We start from the raw sequence: 19,644 nt of genomic DNA on the forward strand, positions 1-19,644 counted from the left end.
GGAGGAGCTCTTAGATTATGTGGCCCAGGCAGGTATGACCCTAGCCCTGAGTAGCATCCTGCCTTCGCCCAGAATGATACAACAGTATAAGGACAAAATGATTGACTTCAACAATTGGCTAAGCTTCTGGTGTCATTCAGAGGGGATCCAGTATCTGTCTGCCTGGGAAGACATGATCGACAAACCATGATGCTTTGCCAGAGATGGTCTGCACTTGTCACCCCTGAGATTCAGGTTACTGGCTAAAGCTCTTGCCACCCCTATAGTGCCTTTTTAGGCAAGGTTCAAAGGATAAAACCACCACAGTAACAGATACAAGCATGAAAAAATCTGAAGGTAATGCTACTCAATGCTAGAAGTCTAAACCTCAAAATACACTCTCTTGAGGCACTCCTAAAAATGGAGAACATTGATAGCTGTGCAGTAACTGAGACCTGGTTCAAGGCTTGAGAGAGCACCCCTGCAATAGCAGGCTACAACTCTTACCACACTTTTCGGCCACAAAACCAAGACCGAAACACTAAAGGTGGAGGAGTGTCCATATTCACCAAGGATATTCACACCTCCAGGCTAGTTACCCAACACAATGCATCTGAAATTCTCCAGGTGCAACTAACACTAGGTAAGACTGCAAACCAAAATGTAGCTTGCTACAGATCCCTCACCATGCCCCAAGATTCTCACTACACCTTTCTAAACATACTGGAAAATATTAAGATACAACCAAACACCCTAATACTGGGTGGTTTCAGCTACCTTGCCATTAACTGGGAGAACTACTCGGGCACCAACTCCTTTTCCCAACGGTTCTTGGAATTCATAAATTCCAACAACCTGGATCAACTAATCAATTGTCCCACCAGGGGCTCCAATATCCTAGACCTGGTCATTACCAACATGTGAGATAGATACTCCACACCAGTGGTCACCCCCTCATTGGTCAGGTCTGACCATAAGCAAATCACCCTTGATATCCACATCCCACCCCCAGTAAGGAAAACTCCTTAAAAAAAAATACTCCAAAACCAACTTCATGCTACTGAAGTCAGAAGTGACAAACTTCATGACACCCATGCAGACGGGATCTGAAAGTTCGACTGCCGAATCCTACACTAAGGCACTGTACGAGCAGATCCACTCGTGCATGAATCATGCCATCCCAAATAGAACCAAGATGCTCTTTTCCAAATAAAGGAAGCCAATCTGGTGGTCCCCTGCTACAAACAAACTATACAACAGAAGGAAGAAACTGTTGCAGAAAAGAGGAAAATCCCAGGATGCAAAAAACTCCCTCACCAGCCTCAGTAAGAAGCTGAGATCCCTCATAAAATCATCAAAAGCTAGTTATGAAAATAAAATTGCCAAAGATTCCAAAGACAACCACAAGGCATTCTATAGCTATGTCAAGAATCTAAATGGCAATACTCAGACCTGCTCTGAGCTACAACAGAATGGCATTAAATATACTGATCCCAAGGATATTGCCAGTATCCTGGCAGATCGATTTAGTGCCAACTTCACCTCCTCTCACCGCCTAAAGGGCCCAAATACCAAAAGATTGCCAAATTCCGGTAATCACAGCCACACAGGTAGAAACCACACTCTCCAAAGCTAAGAATACAGCATTTATGGGACCAGACGACATCCCAGGCTGTGTACTACATGAACTACAAAATGAACTGGCACCTCACCTAAATGTCATGTTTAATCATAGCCACACCTTAGGCTTCGTGCCCACTGAGTGGCGCACAGCTACAGTTATCCCACTCCACAAGGGGGGATCCGCCTTGGATCCCGGGAACTACCGTCCCATAAGTCTGACAACCCTGATCTGCAAGGGCATGGAACGCATTATCATGGACCTTATAAACAAAGACATTGGCAACCTTCAAACACTGGACCCCACCTAGTTTGGGTTTGTGAAGGGCCGATGTTGTGTCCTGAATCTGATTGACTTATTTGAATCAGTCTCCAGAGCTGTGGACGAGGGTAAGGTGGTCCATACTGCCTATCCTGACCTCGCCAAGGCCTTCAACACCATCACCACTCTGGAATCATAGATAAACTTACTAAGCTGGGCATAAATCCCTATGTCACTCGATGGGTTGCCAACTGGCTTACTGACAGAACCCAGACTGTAAAAATAGCCGACTCCAGATCCAGCTCCAGACAAGTGACAAGTGGAGTACCTCAGGGTTCAGTCCTGGGACCACTCTTGTTTGGCATCTACTTCTCTGAAGTACAGGCTAATACTAAGGGACTCTGGCTAACAAATTTCACAGATGACTGCAAACCTGGAACCATTATTGAATCCCCAAATTATGTGGATATTCTACAAAAGGGCCTTACAGAAACAGATGCCCGGTGCCAGAGCCATGGGCTCAAGCTTAATGCCAAGAAATGTATAGTTATCCTCTTTGGAAAAAAAATGTACCCATGAATTACCACATGGGTTGCAGTAGACTAAACATCGAAAGTGTGATGAGAGACTTAGGGACACAGGTGGACAGTTGTCTCACTTTCGATAACCACATTGCCACAACAGTCAGGAAATCCTTCTGTGTGGCAGACCTCATCACTAAGGGATTTTCATCCAGAAAAAAGGAGGTCATTGTCCCACTGTACTCATCCCTTATTAGACCCATTATAGAGTATAATGCCCCATTTGGTATGTACCTCACAAGACATCTGCAACAGCTGGAAAGGCCACAGAAATACCTCACTAAAAGAATCACAGGCCTAAAGCAGATGCCATATGCTGACCATCTAAAAAAACTCCAGCTATACTCTGTGGCATATCGTCTACTCAGAGGCGATCTCTGCTTAACATACAAGGCCATGTCAAACCCTGAGCTGTTGGACATGCTCCACTTAAAGAAATCCCAATCCCTCAGAGCCACACGCTCCAGGGGTCTAAACCTTGTCATCATAATGAACAAAACATGATGGAGGGATAGGTTCCTGACCCAGAGAATACTCTGGAATAGACTGCCCATACATGTCAAGCAGAGCACCTCACTGGCCCTCTTCAGAAGGAACCTTGATGATTGGATGGGAGATAGGAAATTCACCCCGGGGATCACGTCAGTCGCCCTGCTAGACAGTGGTCCAGAGAAGTAAATATTGTGGGAAGAAACATCCAGGAATTGTTATGGATAGGCTTGTATAGGCTCTAGGGCTGATAGCCTAATACCAACCTATGAACCTGTGTGGACTACAGGAAATTAAATAGTCTCACACAGAGTGAGATGCTTACCCCATACCTAGGACAGATGAAGCCGTAGAGCAACTGGGTGCTGCTAAGTAGATACCACCATTGATCTTACCAAGGATTACTGGCAGGTGCCCTTGACTCCCAGTGCTAGAGAGACGTCAGCCTTTGTGACTCCCTTTGGCTTGTATGCATTCACAAAGATGCCCTTTGGAATGAAAAATGCCCCAGGAACTTTCTAGATGCTGGTAGATCATATCCTAGCAGAAGCAAGAGGGTTTTCCCTTGCTTACCTAGATGATATTGTTATTTACAGCCATTCCTGGCAAGAGCACCTTCAGCAGGTCAGGGAGGTGCTGGGCAGACTACAGAGAGCAAGGTTGACCATTAAGCCCAGCAAATGTCAAGTGGGTATGGCAGAGGTCTCCTACCTGGGACATAGAGTGGGGAGTGGTAATATCAGGCCAGAACCTGCCAAAGTGGAAGCCATTCAGGTGTGGCCTGCACCTGGTACCGAAAAGCAGGTGAGGGCATTCTTAGGGACAGCAAGGTACTACAGAAAGTTTGCCCCCAGTTATAATACCATAGCTGCTCCCCTCACAGACTTGACCACAAAAAAACAAGCTAGATAAGGTAGTGTGGATCCCAGTATGTGAGCAGGCATTCCTGAAGCTTAAAGAAGCTTTGGGAGGACCCCCTGTGTTAGCCAGTCCAGATTACAGCAAATAATTTGTTATGCAGGTGGATGCTTTGAACCATGGGGTGGGGGCTGTACTTAGCCAGCTTATTTCAGAGGGAGAAGAGCACCCAGTGGTTTATCTCTGTCATAGGCTCCAACCCAGGGAGGAATGCTATGCAGCTGTAGAAAAATAATGTCTATCCAAAGTGTGGGGTACTACAGAAACTTTAGCCTTATCTGTATGGAAGGAAATTCACTGTAGTTACAGATCACAATCCCCTAACATGGTTACATCGAGCCAGCTAGCAAAATGCCAGGTTGCTAAGATGGAGCCTAAGGTTGCAAGCATATATGTCAGTGCAACACTGCAGTGGGATTAGCAATGCCAACGCAGATGGGCTCTCAAGACAGGGAATGGGGTAAGGTATACCCAGATAGACTCAACCCTCTAAAGTTTCTCAAGTGGCACTTGTAAAACTAGCTTGAGTTCTACAGGGGGGGGGATTGTGAAGGCTGCCAGCCTAGCTAGATAGAATTTTGTAAATAATTCTGTCCTTGTAAATATTAATATGATGCACATGCTTGTTTGACAAATGTAAGAAAACTGTGTTATGTGCTGAACTTCAAAAATGTAACCACAGTGCACCCTGCTGGAAGAAGGCTGATAAATAAAGAATTTTACAACTGTGTGTGATCTGAAGCTCGGAGACAATATGTCTGCAGCTGGAAATTCTTTCTATTGTCCTAAGACAGAGATAATTACTATTATTCACATGTGAAGTGTTTTTTATTGCTGTGGCTTCTGGGCAGCTGCCGATCAAAAAGAAATGTTACATTTGGAGTCTCTGTTAGCCTGGGAATTAAATCAGAGAAGTGACAAGAATGATGTAATCTGAAATGACTCAGCAGTAATGTGTATTATTAATTTAAGGACTATCTCAGAAGAAAGTATGCCATTTTGTATTTGTTTTTGAACCTGAACACATCAGCTCACCAGCACTTGCTTTGCTGTAAAAGTAAAACCCAGATCTTAGTATTTCTCTTAGAGATAGATAGGAATATAGCCAGATTAGTCTAGCTGTTTTCTATATTTATGTCAGACTGTCTTACAATGTTGTTTTAAAGTATTTCCTGTGATTTCTGAACTCTCTGTTGTCACTGTGTTGAATTAATGAGTATTGTCTTATGTTTTTATTATTTATTATTAAATATTTTAAACCTTTTAACTGTAGCTGTTTTATTTAAAGATAATTTAAGCTGTGAGAGTACTTGCATGCATTTGGTGATACTGTGTAAGCCACTCCAGTAGCCTTGCTATTCGTCACATTTACTAATTGGGTCATAATAACATTACCCAGTAGAACTGGCCACCCTTTGGGAAGGGCCTTATTAGTAGCTGATAAAGAGTACTTGGTGACAGTGATTTCTACCTTATAGTCTGGGCAAAAGAGGGCATAGCTGGAGAACCAGTGCCAGCATTCCTTAGGAATTGTCTGTGTGTTTGTATATAACTCATTTCTCAAAGTGTGTGTGTTAGCTACTTGTGTAGGGACACGAAGCACTGGTTGAACAGAGAGGGTACTGGAGGTTGTGGCTTGATGTCTTGGCTGAGATATGAACCCTATAGCTGTCCCAGTGGGGAGTCTTATAGGGGATCTAGAGAGAGAAGAAGAAACCAGCCCCAGACTGACTGTGATCTCTGTGTGCTCTTAAGGGAAATTGTACTTTACTGTGTGTGTACTTGTTATACTACCAATGCGGATGCCCCTCACGGGTGCTAGTGATGAGCATTGAGGCTCCTTGATTACTGGGTCAGTGCACGGGCATCACAGTAGTTTTAGGTGGAATATAAGCACATGACAATCCTCCTCTCATACCGGTAGCCCCATACTAACACAAATCTAGCATTCAGTATCTTTATTTCTCTTCTGTCACTATTGGAGCTCCACTACGAATTAATATTATTACTCCCCTTTTCCTTTGTCTGTCATATTCTGCTAAATATTCATCCTGAAATCCTTTCTTTATCAATTCATATGCTCACTTCTTTCCAAACATGTCTTCTATAGCATTGCTATTTGATCTCTGCATTTCTTGTCTATACCTATGAGACCATTCACGTTCCAGAGTAATATGTTTAGTGTAGCCATTCTGATAAGAAGTTATTATTCCCACAGCTTTTATAACATGTCTGTTTCTAGCTTTTATTTTATTTGCATTTACTAATGGTTATTAGGTTGATCATTTATACAGTTGCTTCTTATCATCTCCATTTTAACCTATTTCACATTTTACAAGAATTGTTTTTGTTTTAATGAATGCCATCAAAACACACACACACACACACACACACACACACAAAATACCCCTATAACCTATTAACTTAATACAAACATGCAAAACTATGTGCATCTTCAAATAATGAAGTTTAACCCTCCTTATAGGAACAATAGCTCCAAATCGACAGTTGCATGTGCAGGCATTAGTTAACTTAAAATTAAGGTTATCCTTGCTAAATAACATGTTACAGCCTGTGCTCCCTACTTACACTCATTGCCATCTGTTCTTGTCTTATCTTTATTCCCCTCACAAATGTGAAAAACAACTTATATGCTTTCAGAAAACATTAACTTTTAGCCTGCAGAAAAAAATACATTGGCTATTTTAAATAAAACTAAATTATACTTGTTATTGTACATTTTCCTGCCTTTTATTTGATCTGATATACTTCTTCAATGTTTCATTTATCTTAATCAGCTCAGGGCATATTTTACTTTTTTTTTTTTCTCCAAATTACTGGAAGCCATCTCTTGTACCAAAGTTGGATCTAGAACATTTTGCTGAGCAGCTGCAGGATTCTTCCCAGTCATTGTTTTCTGTTCACCTTACCTAATAGATTTCTTTAAAGTTTCTTCTTCGCTGGCATCCAGACAGTGTACTTACTAGCTAGTAACTTCATTTTACTGAAACAGTCAGAATTACTGGCCCTTATCTATCTTATTGTTTTATCACACCAAGAGACCTTAAGCTAAGCTGTTGATCAGCATGCAGCCATCTTGGAAAGCCAAAACTATACATTATTATACACTTTAAAGGTCTGTCCAGGATATCTAAAATCTGAGTTTAACTAAGAAACCACAATTTAAATGAAAATCATGATGTATACCCAAATCAATGATAAACGTAGAGAAATGGTTTGCTTTCCATAGTGTAGGCTAAAATATGTAAACAGTGAAGCAGATGCTGTGCATTTGGTTGCTCATTATCAAGTATGTATGCAGGTGCATGAACATGTGACTCATAATTCACACCTCATAATATCCCATATGATAATCCTATGCTGTATTAGTAAATATATTATATAGTTATGTGGCTTCTGCACCCTTACTGTCTTGCCAGTTAACTTCCCAAGGATCCTTGTAGAACTTTAGTCTGTTATAACCTGCCTTGCCATTATTTGGCACTTAGCAAATATGATTTTTAAATTGTTAGTAATGGGTGCACTTTTACAACAGTGTTATACTGCTGGAAAATAAAGTGAGAGTAGTTAAATAGAAAATAATGCCACATCTTTTTGTAGTTCAAACAAAGGACCAGTGTATAGAGATTATCATGGCAAGAGTGGGATGGCTGCAGACTGCTCAGAAATGTAAACACCTGCATACTTAAATTCTTACTATGAAAGGATCAGAATGTTTGCAGTATTGAAAATCTATGAAAGCATAATCATATATGTACACACATCACTGCAAAGCCCTACATAACAGATAAACCTTGCAGTACAATATTGTTGATATACTAGTATTGCATTTAATCCATTTACTTTGGAAATTAAAAAAAAATGCTTCTGTACTATAATTAAGAAAGCAACTCCTTTGAATATATGCTTGATCATGCAATGGGTATTCTACCGCAGTAGTCCAGTTCCATTGTTTATGACAAAAGTTGCTTTTGTCTGTAGCAGCCACACTCCCATTAGCTCCTGCACTTTCTCAGCTCAACGGTTTGATCCTCCCCCAATCATGTCATTAAAAAGTGTGACAGTGACATGATTCAGGAATTACTTAACTGTTTTTTCCAGTTTGCAAGTCGAAACAGATGTGTTTTATAACTACAATTTAATTTTTTTTTGCTGTACACTTCCAACACATTGCACAGCCAAATTGAAGCAGCAATGTGTACATTTTCACAGGATGTTACACAAGATACAAATTTGGTGTTGTCATGACCTTTAAGTGAACTGCTCAGGTTACACAGTTTAATTGTATTTCTTACTAATCGTTCCATATTACTTGGAGCAAACCACTTTTCCTGTGTGCCAGTTCATTTGCAGAGTGATATTATTAGCATAAAAACTTTGAACTGTATTTCATCTGTTTGATTTTATTTAAATCAACATAACATATTTTGTGTTATATCTGAGTATCCACATTAGGTATTGATTAGTATAGCTTGCCTGTATTAGAAATTTAACAACTTCAAAAGCATATTTCTTTGCAAAGTGGGCATAGTCACTGCTGCTGCATGATTACTGGTTTTGTAATATAGCAGTAATCGTTCATGCAGTATTATATGCAATTTCTTATAAACTAATTTTCTGAAAACATTCTATTTATGAAGCATTGAATCAGGGAGGGGGAACGGTATGTGGCCAGCTTGCCCCTCTTGGGGGGTGGGATTGCTCATATTCGGGCTCACTGGCAGATGCTAACTTCCTGATGTAGGCTGGCATATCTGTCAAATGTAAAGGAGAGCAGAAAGCCAAGTCTATGTGCTAAAAATGCAGAACCAAAAACAACTACGCAGAAAATATTCTGTCCCCATGTACACAACAGGCTGGAAGTTTCTATAAGTAAATCACAATCGGTAGCACAGCTGAAAGTCTACACAACTCCTTAATACATACCTATTAACTGTCCGAATTTTTGCTTCATATTTTTGGTCTGTTTTTCATTTTTTTTTTTTTGGTTTTCTAGCAAACCAGTGAGGACTGATATCAGAAAATAAAGGCAGACATTTGAGTTTTCAAACTTCATACCCTTCAGAAAATTCAGACTAATGCAAAACCTTTCTAAATTTATAAGAAAAATATTTAAAAATTGTCCCTATTTTTGGGCCTTTGCCCCACCCCCCAGTTATTTATGGCTTTGTCCAGATTTATTGTGCCAAGAGGTTGAGAGGTATGTGTGGAAGCTCATTGCTCATGCCTTGGGAGGGGGTAGGAATACCTGGAGGGAACATCTCTTGCAGATATAAGAGAATGTTCTCTGCTCCTTATCCCATTGCACACCCCCCCCCCTTCACTTCACTGGGTGTATGCATTGGTTCCTGGCCAATCAAAAGAGAGACACTTTGAACCACTGTCCCTGGCCAGCCCTTGCCCTGGTGATGGGAACAAATAAGATGATTGGCCATGGGGGGAGGCTGACTGAGCAACAGACAGTGCTGAGAAAGAGTGCAAAAGAAGTAAATGGTTTTTAATTTAAGCAAAAGTGTAGACAAGAGTGCCTGTTTTAAGCATTACAGTTTCCTCCATTCATTTTATGTATTTATTTATTTTATTTATTTTACATTTATTTACCTTGAAAGTCTGACTGAGTCATAATGTACCCATTTTTAGCAGAGGCCCGGGGAGAAGAGCTCCAGATATCTCAATGTCTAACAGGTGCAAAGACCTAAAAGACATTGTGACATTATAATAATCACCAATTACATTGGTTGGAAATTAAAAACTTTGGAGAAACTTGACATTCATAATTTGGAAAGCTCCAGATGCATCATTGGTTTATAACAGGTGGATGGACTCAGCAGACAGTTTTTCATTATAACATTCATTCACAAATTTACATATATTGGATATATGTCATAGAGGAGACAAGACATTCATGAGACTGAAAGATGGCACAAGTATGCAAAACATCTGTGATAACAGAAATATGCTAAAGAGTAGAGAAATGACATGTTTGAGTTCAGCTAATTGCTAGGATGTCATACATGAGTGAATTGGAAAGTGAGTTGGGGAGGAAGGGTTAGTGGAGGTAAAGAGACAGGTAGATGAAAAATTAAAATAGTAAGATATGTAGGCAGGGATAGAATTGGGAGAGGGGAGCTAGAGAGAGATGTAGAGGTGCTTCATCCATGACTATTATATAGACAGATCCAAGATGAGTTTAGATATTCTTTTAAGGAGTATTTGATGGAGTTCACATTAGTAGTAGTTTTGATGGTTAAAGGGGGGATGTTCCATAATTTTGCAACAGAGCTGGAGTAGAGGCTTGTACCTGGGCTTTTTTGGGGTTTGTGGTTTGAGAGGAGGTGCTTGTGGATCTAAGATGTCTATTTGGTACATAAGTATCGATTAATGGGCTGAGGGCAGGACAAGTGAGAGGTTTATGGATGATGATGTGTAGTGTAGTATCTTGTATGTATTCTAGATGCAGGGGAGGTCAAGCCATTTGAAGGAATGTAGGGCTTTACAATTATGAGATTGATAAGAAGAATTTGTGGCAAACTTGACAATTTTGTTGTAGCAGCTTTCAAGTTGTTTTTGCAGGAAAGTGTTTATACTTGTAAAGATTGGGGATCTATATAATAGTGAGGGCAAAAGGTAGCCCTTGGCCAGTGTAATTTTGGTATGAGGGGTGAAGATTTTGTTCCTATATGGGATGCCTAGTTTTTGTTGTTTTTTTATGTTGCTTTGTGTAGAGAGTTTATCAACTGTTACACCTAGTAATTTGGTGTATTGAACAATTTCAATTTCTGTGTGGTTTGCAGTGCAGATTTTGAAGCTAGTAGTGTTGGGGCAGTGTGGTTTTCTGGAGAAAAAGAGTAACTTAGTTTTTCTAGAGTTCAAAAGGAGTTGAACATTTGTGAGCCAGACGTTGATTGATGAGGCGGCTTGTTGTGTTATATGTTGTAGATGAGTTAGTGTGTCTAATTTGTAGATGATTGTAGTCATCTATCTATTGTATTAGAGTGCCTTTACAGGAGGCTATATGGAGGCGGCTGATAGAGAGGTCCAAGGATGGACCCTTGAGGTACGCCCGTAAGGGTAATGAGATAGAGTGTTGCCATTTTACTGCTTGTTGTCTGTTGGTTAGATAGCTAGAGAAACATAAGTGAGGGAGGAGATAGACCAATAATTGAGTGGCTCAAAGAGCTTAGAGTGAGAGACCATGCCAAATGCTTGTAACAGGTCTTGGAATAATGCAGATACTAATTTACTGCTGTCACTGGCTTTGTTGACAGTATCCATGAGTGATAGTAGGGCTGTTGTGCTGCTTTGGTGAGGTCTAAAGCCATGTTGTGTGTGAGTGAGAATATTGTGTGTGATGTAGTGAATAAGTTGAAGGTGTATGCATTTTTCTATAACTTTGGAAGGAGGGGGGGCAGGATTGCAATGGGGCAAAAATTTGTGACTTCAAAGGAGTTACCTTCTTTGTGAATGGGGATAATGTGACATTTTCCATAGGGTGGGGACATAAGATTCAGCAATGGCTCTATTAATTAAGATGCTAACTGGGAATGCAATTGCATCCGTAGCCAGTTTTAGGTATCCTGGAGGGAGATTGTCTGCGGTGGAGCAGGGTTTGAGTTGTCATATTAGATTTTTTTATTAGTGACAAAGGAATGCGTTGAAGGTGACAGAGGGAGAGGGGGGAAGATTCAGCGTTGGTGAGGTGTTGGTTATGTGAGTGTACTGTGGGGGAGAGTGTGAGGGTTATTATCAGATGATGTATTTTCGGTATTGGTTTGTGATTACTGAGTTTGGTTGATTATGGCTTCTATGAACTAGGTATTAAATTTGGCGTCTATTTCATGGGGTGGTGTGTCTAGGTATGAATTTCACTTGTCTTGCTTTCTGGGGTTGAGGAGTGGTGATCTGGAGGGCCAGAATTTCTTTGGGTTGTTTTTATGGTGATCTTGAATGTCGGGGTAATGTAGTTTTTTTGTCTTGGGGTATTTGTCGTTTTGTCTGATTCCAGAGTTGTCTGAATATTTGCAGATTAGTGTCATTTTTGTTCTGAAGTTGTCCAAGCTTTGTCTATATATTTCACTAGGCTTTTGCATGATTTGGTGGGCCAAGGAGCATGCTTATGCTTTATTCGTTTGGTTCATTGTGGGGCTAGTGCATTAAGAATACTTAGGAAGGTCTCATGAAAATGTTTGATTGCATCATTAAGGGGGATTCTTTTTAGGATATTCTAGTCTGTTGCCTTCAGAGAGTTAATGGATACCTCTTTGTTAAGTTTTTGTAGGTTGCATGTGGTTTTGAACTTGTGTTGTTTTATAGATTGGGTGATGGTCCTATGGTTATAGGCATGTAGTTGGTGAGGTTACACACTGAAATCCAGTCTAGTGTGGATTGCTGGTTATTGTTATTATATCTAGTTGGAGTATTAATTAACTGAGTAAAGCCTCAAAGTTTTATTCTGTTGGTTGGGGTATGTGTGGAGATGGTTTGCCAGTCAATGTTGACATCGCCAAGGATAATGGTTTCATTTTGTATTGTTTCAGAGATCCAGGATAGGAAATTTTCTAAGATGGGAATGTTTTGTCATGGAGGGATATACAGAGTAACAATGCATGTGCTCTCAACTGACTTTATATTTAGGAATGTGATGATTTCTGCATTACCAAATTTGGGTATTGTTTTAGCATAGGACATAACTATGAGGATGTTTGGGAAGACTGGGGTTATTCCTCCTGGTTTTTATGCAGTCTGTCAGCTCAGACAGTGCAGTAGCCAGGGGGTAGAAATTCAGTGTCTTTTATTTCAGGTTTTACCCAGGTTTTAGTCAGGATTGTAGACTGTTAACCTGGCATGAAAGGCTGCTAATTTGTTGCATATACTTCAAAGATTAAAAGTGATTATTTTTAAGTGTTTAGGTTGTAGGTTGTGTTTGTTGCTGAGGTTAGGGTGGCTATCCCTACACAAGTGTATGAGACTGAAAGAGTGATTAGTTATTTTATTTTTGTGAGTTTTGGATAATTAAGGTATGTGCACTAATTTCTGGTTGCTGCGGTTGGTATAGAAAATTTTGGGATGGTAAAGGAATATGGGGATCGAGATTAAAGTTGGGGATATTTGGGAGTAGCTTGTGATATGGGGGATTAGGTGGAGAGACTTGGGTAATTGTAGAGGAATTTATTATTAGCAGTGTGTGTGGAGGGGTTGTTAAACTGGAGAGGAGGATAAGGAACAGAAATGAGAGACATGAGTAAATTACCATAATCGTTTAGTTAAGGGAGAGGTAGGTGGTAGTTAATGTGAGTAGAGGAAGTGGAGAAGGAGATAGAAGTGAGGTAATGAGTGTGATGTAAAGGTGATTGGAGAGGGAGAGTTGGGGGAGTGGCTATGAGAGGTATAAGTATAGAGTATGTGGGGGTGGTTGGGAATTGGGAGTAGGGTAGGGGAGCGGAGTGAAGCCCAAGCATAGCGAGGGCTGAACAGAGTGAGTTAGACTGCAGCAGTGGAATGTCTACCAGAAACAGTGAGACTGCGAAGGAGATAAGGAAGATGCTAAAAGTGAAGGAAGTGAGAGCTCATGGAGCAGAAATCCAGCAGAGATATGTTGAAGGATTAGGTGGGGATGAGACAGGAAAATACAAGTAGTTAAGTGGGCGTTTCTGGGCAAGTACAACCCAGATGTGTTTAGGCAAAAAGAGAGAGGTAAAGGGATAGCAAGAGGCTTTTGTAGACTGGGTTCTGGCTAGGTGTGCAAATTGAACTCTAAAACCTGTATATTGCAAGATACTGTTTGGCATGCTTTAATTTTACTTTAAGGCAGATACCTCATGTAATTGTTGTTAAGTGTACATAGCACAACTTCTAGTTAAGCCATACAGCATACTTTTCTTTTGGGAGTCCTGGGATAGCATCTTGAGACCTTGGTAACGGCTAGCTGCAGATTAGTTAGGTCACAATTCTTCCCAGATTGTGAAAATAGAGGGGTTTAATCAAGTTGTGTGCTATTCTTGCTGTAGAGCATTGGGGGTGGGTAATTAAAAATAAAAATCTGGTGGGGGGGGTACATGCTAGTGTTTTTTTTTTTTTGCTACCTATCTAGTGTGAGTGTGAGTGAGTGAGTGAGTGAGTGTGTGTGTGTGTGTGTGTGTGTGTGTGTGTGTGTGTGTGTGTGTGTGTGTGTGTGTGTGTGTGTGTGTGTGTGTGTGTGTGTGTGTGTGTGTGGAGATAGATAGGACCCTGAGAGATATTGAGGTTAGATCCCAGGTGTATCAATATAATAATACAGAGCCTATGCAGACAGTAAGTAGAAGATAGAGGGAGGTTTAGTTATTTAAGCTGAGCAGAGAGGTGATGAAAAGTTAATGCTGAAATATAAATTGTGCAGACAATCCCAGCTAAAAATTCTGCTACTTTAAAGCATTCTTTTGCTTTAAAATAGTCTATATGAACAGTTACAACAGTGTTCAATCCCATGCAAGTATGTTGCTATAGGTACACTCTCCAATTCTACTGTAGTATCACATAGGTAGTGAATTTCTTTTAAAATAAATTGTTGGAACAGAAATATTTTTTTTTTATCTTGAATGAACATACTGTCTTTATTCTACTAAATTCCACTGAAAGTTATACTGAAGTGTTTGTGGACTTTTCTTTAGTATACAGACGACTGGATGGCACAGTGGAATGTTGCAGCAACAACAGCCTCACAGACATCTGCTTCTCTTACAGCAACAATGTCGAAAATCACTTGGTATGTTCCTACATAAGTAGTTTATTTTCTACAATTTACTAGTGTCTGAAAAAAATAAAATATATAATGTGGATGAATATGAAATTCTAGCAAAAAAAGTCTGTTCATCCGAATAATTTGATTTGAAATGTGCATAAAGTAGCAGCCCATATCAGGCAGTTTCAGATTACTTAATGTATTTGTAACCATAGCCATTTCTGAAACATACTTTTCCATGGCTTTTAATGTTAACTGTGATATACTTATTGTTGCAAGACTGACATGTAACAGTAAAGTTTCTGAATTAGCAGCATCGGAATGCTAAAGTGTTATACTTCTGTCACCTGTTTGTTATTTTTCTGACTTTTTATATTGCCTGTTTTTATTTTGTGTTTATAGTGATCTGTTAACATGTTCCTTTTAAGGGAGCCATTTTTCTTGCAGCTGACATATTGTTCAAACAGACATCAGGAATTATATACTTTTGGAATGTGCTTCCCTTTAACCTTGGTATGGGGACTCCCCTTGCAGGCCAAAGGTCATGAAACCCAGCAAGCGTGAATACTCAGAACTGTTAGCAGCTTGTCACATCAGTATATTTGCTATAAAGAGTACACAAAGTCAAGACAACTAATTGAGAGGTGCATGTACTGAAGCTGCTTGCACTTCATGGCTTTACTGAAGACAGACATCTACCTCAAATCACATTATTCACTCCCTTTTATACTGTGGCACTTAAATTGCACTTTACAGTAATCAAATGCACTCTATGTGACATACCCCTTTTTATTATTGATACTTCGCAGACTCTAGGCACAGAATATATTTTACTCTTAAGTACGATTTTATAAATTGTATTACACTGTAACTATCTGAGTTACATGAAAGTGCAGTCAGTAGTAACTGCCCATTTTAAATTGAGAAGGTAAGTGAGCGTCTTCTTGATGAAATGGCCATACCTGTAATATATACGACTAACCATTTTATCAAAATCACTGGCTTATCTATTTCCACTCAGATCCGCAACAGTTAGGGAAAGCTTGAGGACGTTCATACTGGGAACTCTGCACATCACTGGTATATTCAGGGCTGGGTGCAATAAAGTGCCCCCAGAAAACTTTATAAAGTTCCTGTCAAAGTCCTAATTTGTCTCTAGTAGATCTGGGCGGAACTGTTTTTAAGATTTCTCTAGATGCCCCTTGTTGCTAAAGTACATCCGGTGTCATTATTTTGTAGTAAAGAAGATCTCGGAGAATTGAAACATCCAGCTGTGGTGGTTTGCATTGGTATTTTGTGATAAATACTGACAGTATCATTTGAATCTTGGCTTATCCTGACTCTTTCCTCTTTTTTTATTAGAAAGAGATTGCTCACAGTTTTGTTAGTAAAAAATCTGTTTTGCTGTGTTGCTTGCCACAGTTCTGCCATTGTTTGTTTGCTTTTAGGAAAGGGCAATAGACATGATGAAGAAAGTTTTTAATACAAATCTACAAACCTTAAGGGGTTGTGCTGCAGATAGTCCCATGAATTGTAAGAGTATTTCTGTACTCAGGAAGTGGCAATCAACAGTTAATCTCATTCAGTTTCTTTCAGAATATTCTTTACTGTCCGGACCATCCTTTCAGCTTGTCCATTTTATTTGCATGTATCTTAGTGCAAAATTCTGAAATCCCTTAACTGACAAAATGATGAACATTGTCTGTTAAACCTTGCACCAGAGTTACCTGCCTGGAAAATATAAACTTCATGACAATGATCACTACTTCAGGTATTTCAAGCAATAACCAGCACCTAGTAAAAAATATAGATTACTGTATTGGAATAAGCCTACTCCTAGTTTCATCTGTGACAGTGAAGGAATATCTTGTGGTATGAGTTCCTTCTGGTTCTGATCTCTAAACATGCCACAGATCCCAAAATGTTCTTCATAGATCACAGTTGCAGTACTCCTTACAAATGGGATTTATCTTGTTGGATAACCATTCATCAGGCCAGTCTGCAAAGCTCAAGCACCTTCCTGTTATGCTGTATGTCAGTCCTTATGCTAGTTTAAGAGTGACATAAAGACAGACATCTCCGAAATTTCTTGCCACATGTTTGTATATGCAGCCTTCTGTCAACATCATGTTCAAGCATCTGTTTCGGTCAGCTTTGGCATCAAAGATTTGGACATAACAGTACCTCATTAGGGACCCTACTACGATTTCATTATTTTTCTGTGTTAAGTTCTTTATTTCTTCTGGGAAAAAAAGAAAAGTGTGGCTGTAGACATCAGATTCCTTGCAAGACATTCCATTAATTTGTCTTTGTGGCAGAACAGGAAGTAAAAATCTGTTCAGTTTGTCAGGCGTTCACCGCTAAAACCATGCAGAGTAGACTAAACACTCTGAAAACTTACCTGGAAAACAAATGACATTAGACATTAACTTGTGCTTCCATAGCATCATCCTGTTCATCCTCTTATGTCACCCCTTAATTAAAAAAAAGGATTGCAAATCAGAGAGGTGCTTGAATCCAACCAGACTTGTACTTCTGTTTGTCAGACTGTGGCAGTCAAATACACTGATGCACCTTTGCAGCTCCCAGACCAGTCATCTTGTTCTCATTGGCCCACTAATGTTGTCTTTTGGAGGCAGTTATGGTAAAGGAGTTTAACACATCCTATCAAATCAAACTTATGGTTTATTCAGTTGGAAAAGGCAAACCCAGATTTGTTTTAACTGAGTTTGAAAGGAGTATATATCAACTCCTTGTTTGCTGCAACACTCCTGGCTCCTGATGGAAGTCAGTCCTTTGATTTCTACCCCTAGGACCACATGTCTAGATATTCCCCATAAACATACTGCAGAAACTAATTATACCTCCCCGCCCTTTATTTCCAGGCAGAAGTCTAGTAAGGATGACTAGTTTATTTTGATTGTGATCTTTTTGAAATCCTTCAAGCATTTTAGACTAGACAGCTTTCCTCCTCCTCTTCCTGTTCTTCTACCCCTTAAAAAAATTCTTCTTTTTTGAAAAGGAGGAAGGAAGGTTCTTCTGATTCAGACCAAGGGAGTCTAGACTATGCAACTCAGATTATTTTTCCTTTTCCTTCTCCAATGCAGATGACACATTGTCTTCAGACTCATAGGTAAGTACTAAGCTAGCTGCCCTAGTGATCCATTTTAAGCCTAGCCATTTTCCATTTCAAAGATAAGAATCAAACCCTGTACCTTGTTATTGTGAAGTAAACACCTTAACCATTATACCAACGACCAACCCCATGAAGAGATTTATTTTGGGAATGCCATTGCAGAGATAAAACTGTTTTAAATAGGAAGTTAGAGAAGTTTGTGACTCTCAAAAGATATGTTATGAAATCTTAAATATGGAAGCTTCTAAACCAGTAGCTATTTCTCCTGTTTTAGAATTGCTGGAAGATGCTCTACTGGCAATTACTTTATCCTCTGACTCCCATAGCCCCCTCCCCCCCAAAAAAACAGGTATATTTTATAACGTTTGTGATGCTTATAAATATCTCTATAACCCCCCCCACACACACACACACACACACACACACACACACACACACACACACACACACACACACACACACACACACTGCTGATCCAGCGGTCGTCTGTCATTATTCAAACAAGGGATCCAGGGTTATTCCTATTTCCAATGATAAAAACACCAAAATGTACATAAATACAGTAAAAAGATTTTAGTTCTTCCACGTTATCTTTCAGAGCTATCAACTGTCAAACCCATGTGACAAAATATCCATTCTAGTTAATAATGGGAGAAGTTATAGCTAATGCTCCTACTGCTGATATTAAAGCTAATCTTCTAGATATGCTTCATTCAACCATGCAAGTAGCTAAGTATGCCATAAAGATTGCATATGATGCTGTGGGATGCTGCCTCTGTGACAGCTGCCACTTACTTTGTCATGAGTAGACATGCTTGGTTAAAGCTTCAGATCTTACTAGGTGGCATCAAAGCTCAGTTACTAAATGCTCCCTTAGATAAATACCTAGTGTGTGGGAATCCTTCAGCAGATATTTTCAAAAAGAAGGTAGATATAAAATGACTGTTTCTGTCTCCAGTACTTTAGTTTCAAAGAAATTATCCAGCTAAACCAGGACTCTTCTTTCTTAAGCCACTTGTATCTAGAACAACAAAGCCAGAGAAATGTCACTTAAAAATAGATTCATAAAAGAAGTAGAATGAATTGCTCCTGGAAGAAAGACTAATGGATCGCAAGGATTAAATAAAAAAAATAAAAAAATATCCTTACCAAATCCACACCTTCTTCAAAGCTGGGTGGATAAGTACTACATTCGGTATTACCTTTTATTTTTACAATTTTTGTGAAGAAAACTATCTTTTCTGTCAATTCCTCTCAGGAGTGAGGACTAGGGATTTTTACAACTGTCATTAAAAAAGTTTACCTTAGACACTACATTTTTTAATCAGGCGGAAAGAGTGTTATTCCTAGGCTTCACCACCTGCTTCAAGGCAACCTTTTTGGTACAGACATGGATCTGCATCCTGGCTCATTGGTTGTTCCCTCCTCAGTTTGCATGCAGATCATAGGTGTAAGAGAGACTTTGTTGTTTACCTTGGCCTTCTCTTTGCCTCACCCACTGTGATCACATTAGGTTCCTTAGTCCACTAGTCAGTTTTTTCTCTGTATCTGTGATGTTGCTCCTTGGGAAGGTACTAAGGACTGAGAGGCAAGCACATCCCCTGCAGCTCTTCTGCTTCCCACTTCAGGCAAGAAAGAACCACTCATATCTGTATTGAATAAGGGAGCAGACATTGTTCCTTCATGAAACTGCTCTGTTCTTTAGGAAGCTCTTTTTCTGGAGAGTCTGCCAGGAAAGCAAAACATATAGTTCAGCATATTTATATGTCCCTGTCACCTAGGGTATTTAAGGAGGATTACCAGAGTTTTGCTAAAGATTTATTTAATGCATTTTAGTCTTTACATTCTGAATCTTCTGCTCATTTAAAAATGAAAAGATTTTCTACTCTCCAATTCTGATTCTCAGACTGAGAGACAGAAA

The 19,644-nt window shown here is 39.7% G+C and overlaps 1 protein-coding gene across 1 annotated transcript in view; it reads left to right on the plus strand.

Annotated features, from left to right (window-relative positions):
- MBTPS2 (membrane bound transcription factor peptidase, site 2) overlaps positions 1 to 19,644 on the plus strand; it is a 1,092,578-nt gene that overhangs the window by 720,624 nt on the left and 352,310 nt on the right. Inside the window, exon 8 of the mRNA XM_044072286.1 lies at positions 14,517 to 14,611. Within this exon, the coding sequence (XP_043928221.1) occupies positions 14,517 to 14,611 (95 nt within the window). The remainder of the gene's footprint in view (positions 1 to 14,516; positions 14,612 to 19,644) is intronic.

Source organism: Protopterus annectens, chromosome 5.part0 (assembly GCF_019279795.1).
Source record: "Protopterus annectens isolate FY-2018-M chromosome 5.part0, PAN1.0, whole genome shotgun sequence".
Classification (NCBI taxonomy): Eukaryota; Metazoa; Chordata; order Ceratodontiformes; family Protopteridae; genus Protopterus; species Protopterus annectens.